This window comes from Myotis davidii, unplaced genomic scaffold (assembly GCF_000327345.1).
Source record: "Myotis davidii unplaced genomic scaffold, ASM32734v1 scaffold1494, whole genome shotgun sequence".
In the NCBI taxonomy this organism is placed as follows: Eukaryota; Metazoa; Chordata; class Mammalia; order Chiroptera; family Vespertilionidae; genus Myotis; species Myotis davidii.
In genome coordinates, this window is record NW_006286246.1 from 2653436 (window position 1) to 2661099 (window position 7664).

At 56.6% G+C, this 7664-nt stretch overlaps 1 protein-coding gene across 1 annotated transcript in view; it reads left to right on the top strand.

Annotated features, from left to right (window-relative positions):
* The window catches only part of SYNJ2 (synaptojanin 2), a gene marked incomplete at its 5' end in the record, with an annotated part of 57424 nt that overhangs the window by 37584 nt on the left and 12176 nt on the right, over positions 1 to 7664 (top strand). Inside the window, 6 exon segments of the mRNA XM_015560031.1 lie at positions 649 to 841; positions 3156 to 3314; positions 4820 to 4976; positions 6199 to 6316; positions 6529 to 6747; positions 6851 to 6965. Coding sequence (XP_015415517.1) covers positions 649 to 841; positions 3156 to 3314; positions 4820 to 4976; positions 6199 to 6316; positions 6529 to 6747; positions 6851 to 6965 — 961 coding nt within the window.

The following is a 7664-nucleotide window of genomic DNA, read 5'->3' on the forward strand; positions in this document are numbered from 1 at the left end:
AGCAGGAAATGCTAATGCTTTGCCTCTTTTTAAAAAAATCTAAGACACGTGGGCAGAAGGCCTCTGCAGCAGGTGTGGGCCTCGGTCTGTCACCTGCGCACCCACCCGTGTGCATTGTACGTTGGCACCTTAAGGCGATCAGGAGACTGCATTGAACCACCTGCCCGGCCCGGCCAAGTCCCTGGATGCTCCCTGCTCCTTAAACATGTTGATTCCCTGAGCTTTGCAGGGAAGCCGGGCGGGGTGGCGGGTGGTGCCGTCCGTGCTGGCAGCGAGCACTCGGATCAGGAAGCAGGGATGGAGGTGGGTCGGCTTCCGGGCTGTTTTGTGGGGTGCTTTTGTGGGTGCTGAGCCCTTGAGAGTTGGGGCTGTGGGAGAGGCACTCCAGACCCAGGGGGCGGCTGCCGACAGTGCCAGTGCGGGAGGGAGGAGGTCAGGAACAGCGGAGCTGCTGGTGGTCGCGCCGGTCACCGTGTGGCCTGGCGCCTGACGACGGGATTAAACGCTCTGAGCAGGTGGCTCTGGCATCCTCAGCTGCAGCCTCGGGCTGCGGCCCAGCTCTTCTCTGTAGCCGAGCAGGTCGATGCGCTTCCCTGAAGCCACGAGGAAGCTACGAGGAAGCCACAGCCTGTGCTCATTCTGTTCCAGGGAGGTGGCCATCGACACGGTGAAGACGGGCATGGGCGGGAAGGCGGGCAACAAGGGCGCCGTGGGCATCCGCTTCCAGTTCCACAGCACCAGCTTCTGCTTCGTGTGCAGCCACCTGACGGCCGGGCAGTCCCAGGTGAAGGAGCGGAACGAGGACTACAGGGAGATCACCCAGAAGCTCAGCTTCCCCATGGTGAGGGCCACCGCGGGCAGCGGGCAGCGGCCGGGGGGGCAGGACGTGGGGCACGCTCTGGCCTCCGCGCTCAGGCCCCCACGCGCGGGCTTCTGAGCTGAGAATACGGGCAGGCCCTAGGGACGCCCCCAGAGCAGGGTCCCCGCCTGGGGCACGTGTGCTGGGGGTGGGAGTGACCTCGGCTGGCACAGTGGAGGCCAGCCCAGGCGTCCAGCTGGGAGGATCAAGCCTCATCTTCATCCGTCTCTTCATATCCTGCGTTTTCTTATGTGCATTTCCGGGTTTCTGATTCGAGCGTGTGGAATGGGGCAGGAGAACCGATGTGTCCGCTCCTTGTCCGAGCTGCTGACGAACAGCGCAGGGCTCGGTTCTCTTGAGATTCAGTCTTGGCACCTCCGTTCTGTGGTGGCTCAGATAAGAAGGCCCCTTTTCAGAACCGGGCAGTTTTCGGCTCAGGAGCCCTGGATGGCCCCTCCGGTCACAGGTCACCAGTGACGTGCGGTGCGCTGCCCTCTGGTGGTGATCCAGAGCTTTTCATTCTGAGGCCGGCAGATTTCCCTCCACATTCAGGTTTGCAGGTTCTGCCTTCTGTGCCAACCTGGCCCGCACGCCTTCAGCCCGCTGCAAGCCACCTGTCTCCCGGAGGGAGGAGAGACCTCAGCCGTGCCTGCCACAGTGCCAGCGACACGGCCCATTAGGTCCCGGAGCTCTTCATCGGGCGCCAGATCCCTGAAACCTGGCATCTTCTCTACGAGGCTGCACAAGCGCTTAAAGCGAAAAGCCCTTCGTTTTCAGTAAAAGGGCTGCAGTCCTCGTCGTCGTGTTTGGGTCTTGGATTGAAGAAGAAACAAATGAGTTTGGGAAATTGGCACTTTGTCACTTTCCAGACCATGTAGGGCATTATGCATATTCTCCTTGTGTGTCTGTGTAATTTAAAAAGCCCAACCTTGTCCCTTCACAGTACATTCAAAATATACCTATTGGAAGGACACACACAAAGTAATGAAAAGATATATAGCTCCTTTTTCAACAGTGGAAATAACAAAGGCACCTAGAAGTCAGTACTCCACACCTGCGCTGTCCAGTAAAGTAGCTACTAGCCACATGATGGCTTTTTACATGGAAGTTAACTAAAAATAAACGAAACTCCCTCGGCCGTACTGGCTGCATTGCAAGTGCTCCGAGGCTGCAGCGGCTGGCGGTCCCGGCTCGGACAGCGCGGGCAGGACCGCCTCCATCACCACAGAAGGTTCTGGACGGCCTGCTCCAGTACTCACTGTATGTGGTCCTGGTCACTCTAATCTTCTGCCCAGATGACTGCTGTGGGTTGGGGGAGTGGGGATGCCACAGAGTGTGGCAGAACAGAAACAGATTTGGGAGCCGCGTTCAGCTCTTGTCCTTATCACACGCTAGTTGTGTAGTCTTCAGCCAGTTTTCCTGAACTTTTTTTTTAACCTGGAAAAAGAGCCAGCAGGGTGTGCTTCTGGGGCTGCCGTGAGGGCACTGTGCCCAGCCCTGGGGACAGGTGATAGGAAGCAGCCGCTCTCACCGTGATTCCTGCGGGGAGGGAGGGCGAGGTGGAGAGGGAGGGTCACGGATGAAAATGTATGAAATCCTGCCCTGGCCAGTGTGGCTAAGTGGATAGAGCGTCGCCTGTGGACCAAAAGGTCTGGGTTCAATTCCTGTCAAGGGCGTGTACCTTGGTTGCAGGCTCCTCCCTGGCCCAGGCCCTGGTTGGGGTGTATATAGGAGGCTACCAGTTGATGTGTTTCTCTCACATCAGTGTTTCTCTCTGTCTTTCCCTCTCTCTTCCACTCTCCCTAAAAATCAATGGGAAAATATCCTTGGGTGAGGATTAACAAAAGAAAGAGGAAAAGGAAAAAAAAATAACAAAAAAAAACCACACCAGAAAATGTATGAAATCCATGAAGGTTTATGAAGTTGTGTGTCCTATGCAGTTTTACTGATTTCCTTAAACCTCATCCTCACAGCCCGGACTGTTTGGACGTAAAGGCAGGAGCTCAGCCTGCCCATCGGGGGGATCAGCAGGGCAGGTGTTGGCAGCCATGCCACTGGGAAGAATGGGAAATTTCTCCAAACCACTCAAAAACATGATTATTTAAAATAAACAGCCTCATAGGAGCTCCCCGTAGGCCTCAGGGATGAGTGAAACATAAGACACTTTAGCAGAAGACTTTTTCAAAGTAACATTTAAGAAAATGCGTCTGCTTGTTGCCTGGTGGTGAGCTTTCCTGCCCCTCCCACCTTCCCTGGATGATGGGCCTGAACGACTACGATTTTCTTTACATTTTAGGGAAGAAACATCTTTTCTCATGACTACGTGTTTTGGTGTGGCGACTTCAACTACCGCATCGATCTCACGTACGAAGAAGTCTTCTATTTTGTTAAGCGCCAAGACTGGAAGAAGCTTCTGGAATTTGATCAGCTACAGCTGCAGAAATCCAGTGGGAAAGTAAGTTGTGCTTTTAAAGCAGTTTTGGCAGCTGCCCCAATAGGGGATACCATCTACTAAATGTGCACGCGCGTGTCTGGCAAGTTAAGTTCCAGGAGTAAAGAGGATCATGACATTGTAGGAAATGTGTGTGATTGTCCGTTCACACACACACAGGCTGTGTTCTGGTCTGTGTCCTCTCACGGCGCAGGGGCCATCGTGTGAAAGCACAGCGCAGGCACGGTAGCCAGCTGCAGGAGCCGGAGGCAGCAGGAGGCCTGTGCTGTGTGGGGGGAGGGGGGCTGCTGTCCTTACTCTGTCAAACCAGAAGAGAGCTGCACTCAGTGGGAGTCACAGCATCTGAGCTTGGAACGCCCCGTCGCAGCGTCTGAGCGACCTGCTCCTGCTCACGTGCACACCTTGCAGGGACTGCTGTCCTTCAGCTGTTCTAAACCAGAAAGGGACACTTCAGACTCTGCTCAAAGTACTGGATTTGGGTGATATCTCTATTTCTCATTGGTGAAGGCACTAACAAATCAGACCAGTATTGATATATGTTTTACACGCCCATTTGTATGGTTAATTCTCAAGGCCATCCTACAAATTAGTTATTATACCCATTTTATAGACAAGAAAACTGAGGCTAAGGTCATCCAAGGTCACAAGGTCAGTAACGGAGCTCTGATACTGTCCAAGACTGGAACTACACAGCTCATGCTTTCCCCTTACGTGGCCCATGTGCCGATTTTAGTGACTCCGTGGGCCATGATGGCCTCAGCTCTGCAAGGTCACCCTGGCTAGCCTCCAGGTGCCCCCAAACTTCTTCCTCCTCCAGCTAATACCGGTGCCTGTTAGCTTTCCCGCAGCCGGGCTGAGGTGAGGGAGGCACAGCTACTTCCCTTTACCTTCTGAGAAGGCAGCAGGTTAAAATGCATGAGAACTGGGAAGTCAGATCTCTCCTTCGCCGAGGTTCGGAAGTTCCTCCAGGTGCTCCCTGCCCATCCCCCTCAGCCCTGCCAGGCACGGGCGCTGAGGATGGCCAGGTGGAAGTGTCAGCACGCTGTTCCTTCCTGGGACAGGTGGCTCTTGCTTCCTCCCACCAGTGTCCTCCGCACCCTCCCACTCATGCACTGAGCAGGCGGCTGCTCCCGGGCCTCCCCCGGAAACAAGGCTGGACCGGAAGGAAGACGGAGGAGAGCTCGACTTCAGTTCTGGGCTTCTGGTCACACCATTCGCCTCGTTAACAAACAGCGGTTAAGGCCTTGCTGGGTGTGGCTGGGCATCCCTGCCTCGTGCTGTCACTGTCCGTGGGGCCAACGAGCGGACAGTGTGATAGGTCGGGTGTTGGGGGCGGGGGTGCGCCCAGTGGCAGTGCGTCAGACAGGTGAACGGACATACAGGCCTGTTTCGCTAATTAAGGGCACACACGTGTCCGGTTTCAGACGTCTTTGTAAATGTGACGTGGGCTCTGTGGCTTAGGAACCAGAGAACCCAGCTGAGCGTGTGGCTTCTTTCCCTCCCGCTAGATTTTTAAAGACTTTCATGAAGGCAGCATTAATTTTGGGCCCACCTACAAGTACGACGTTGGCTCCGCCGCCTACGACACGAGCGACAAGTGCCGCACCCCGGCCTGGACGGACAGGGTGCTGTGGTGGAGGAAGAGGCATCCCTTCGACCGGACAGGTGCGGGGAGCCGTGCGCTCTCAGGGCTGGTGGGGCGGGGCGGTCAGCACCACGAGGGAAAGTCACGCTGATCCAGCCGGACGCTCTGTTACGTAAGGAGCGTGTCCTTGACAACCCGAAGCTACGCGCAGGTCATCCCGGCGCCGGCCCCTGCGCTTCGGAGGTTACGCTTTGGGGAGCTCCCCCGTCCTCTCTCTAGAGACCGGTCTGCAAAGACCTGCTTCTGACTCCCCATCCCTGCACCACAGCTGTCCCCCACCCCACCCCGCCCACCTCTGTTCCGATGGGGAACAGGAGAGAAGCCACACCTTCCCTGCTGCCTGCCCCCCACAGCTGCCCACCACCCAGGCCGCTCCTTCCCGCCACACCCTCATCTGCCACAGCCCCAGTTCCGAACCAAACAGGGGAGAGAGAAGGGTTTGCTGTCATTTAGCTTCAGTCTGTCTGGACCGATGATCCCAGCTATGAAGTGCAGTTGATTTAAAATTAGAAGGAAGGTGGGGGGGTTGGGGAGGCATGATTAACCAGGAACTTTATATGCATAGATGCGTAGCCCGTGGACACGGACAGTAGTGTAGTGAAGGCCTGGAGGAGCGGGTGCGGGTGGAAGGGGTCAATAGGAAAAAAGGGGGGGGCGGGGGGATGTCTGTAATACTTTCAACAGTAAAGGTAATTTAAAAAAAAAGCAAATGGAGCAAAATGGAACCTGGGAAAAGGATGTATGGGTGTTCCTTGAACTTTTCTATAATTTTGAAATTATTTTCAAATAAGTTAAATGTTTACAAAAATAAGAAGATAAAATACAATTAAACCCCCTGTAATCTGGGACATAAACCTCTGAACTTCTCTGGTGAGACACTTGCTGAGATGTCAAAGCCAGGAAGTCACACCTGCAGATTGAAAGATACGTTTAGTTCAGATCAGTTTGGGGCACCGAGTGGCCTTGTGCCCCAGCCTCGGCCTGGCACCTCCTCCTGTGCAGAGGGCTGCAGACCTGCGTCCCTGTGCCCCAGACGGAGCCCCACAGCGTGATTTCTGTGCCCCCCACTCCCCTACTGTGCCCACGGGGGAGGATGGACAATCTACATGGGAGAAACTCTTTACCCCGGGTCCAAGGGGTTAGGGCGAACGAGTCTGAGACACGCGTGGCCCATCCCTGTGGTACCCGTCCTGTGTTCGGCATTCGTGTGTGTTGATACCATGTTGTGTTGTCTGTGGGTAGCTGGAGAACTCAACCTCCTAGACAGCGACCTCGATGCGGACACCAAGGTCAGACACACCTGGTCTCCCGGATCCCTCAAGTATTACGGCCGAGCGGAGCTGCAGGCTTCGGACCACAGGTATGGTCCTCGCTGCCTTGGGCACACACTCCTCTGCTGAGACCCAGGAAGACGGAGACCCCGGGACCGCCCCGCGAGGCCGCAGGGCTGCTCTGGCCGCCTCGGGGGCTGTTGGCGGTGTCTGTTCACAGGAGCTCCGGGGACTGAGGGGTGCGGTGTGGCTGTCGCGCCCGGGCTAATGGCTGCCCGTCTTCCCTCCGTGTCTAACACAGACCCGTGCTGGCCATCGTGGAGGTGGAAGTTCAAGAAGTTGACGTGGGTGCCCGGGAGAGGGTGTTCCAGGAAGTGTCCTCTTTCCAGGGCCCCCTGGACGCCACCGTCGTCGTCAACCTCCAGTCGCCCACCTCCGAGGAGAAAGACGAGTTTCCCGAGGACGTGCGCACCGAGCTCATGCAGACCCTGGAGAATTACGGGACGATTGTTCTTGTCAGGTGACCACTGCCCCGCCCGGCGGGCGTCCGCGGGGGTGGCATCCGGCCCGTGGGAGCGGCCGAGTCTCTCTTGGGGTTGACGGGACTCTTTCCTTTATTCCAGGATCAACCAGGGGCAGATGCTGGTGACGTTTGCAGACAGTCACTCGGCTCTCAGCGTCCTCGACGTGGACGGCATGAAGGTGAGGCCGCTCGGTCCTGTGCGTCCTCGGGGCCGTGCGTCCCTCTCCTCGCCGTGTCTTTGGGTGTAGGCGCCGCGTGAGGGCAGAGGCCAAGACCCTTCACCAGGAACCTCATCCTGGTACCTTGGTTGAGCTAATGCCCAGCCCAGGCTGCTTGCAGAATTTGGGAGAAAGAACAAGTTTTGGAGTCTCGTTCCCGCTGGGTTCCTGGGTCTGTCCGTGCTCACGCCTCCGGGTGGGAGTGTTGCTGTCTTTCTCTTTAGAGCGGGGGTGGGAACATCTGGCCCGCGGGCCATATAAAAAGAAATCATTTGGTCCGGCCCAGGCGTTAGGGGTGAGTGAATTAAATGTTTGACCAGTACGGCAGGCTAATTTTTAAGCTGGTCATTTTGCGTGGTCTGCAAACGGTGTTATCAACATCCAGTGGCCCTTGGCAGGAGAAGGTTCCTGCCTTTCAGAGGGTGCGTTTTGGAGCAGGCAGCCCAGGGTTTTCCGTGTTGACGATGCCCCCGGTCGATTTTAAATTCACGCGGAATGAAAAGCTGAAGACGAGGGTTTGACTTCTACTTAGACCCAGCGCGAGCCTGCCCAGGCCAGGGCCCTCCGCTGTGCTGGCGGCATGAAGCCGGCTGGGCCTCTGACACCTGCATTGGAGCAGGAAGCCCTGGGCCACCGCGGGCTCGGCGGGCGCCCACGCTCACTGGGCCGCACTGTCCCTCGCAGGTGAAAGGCAGG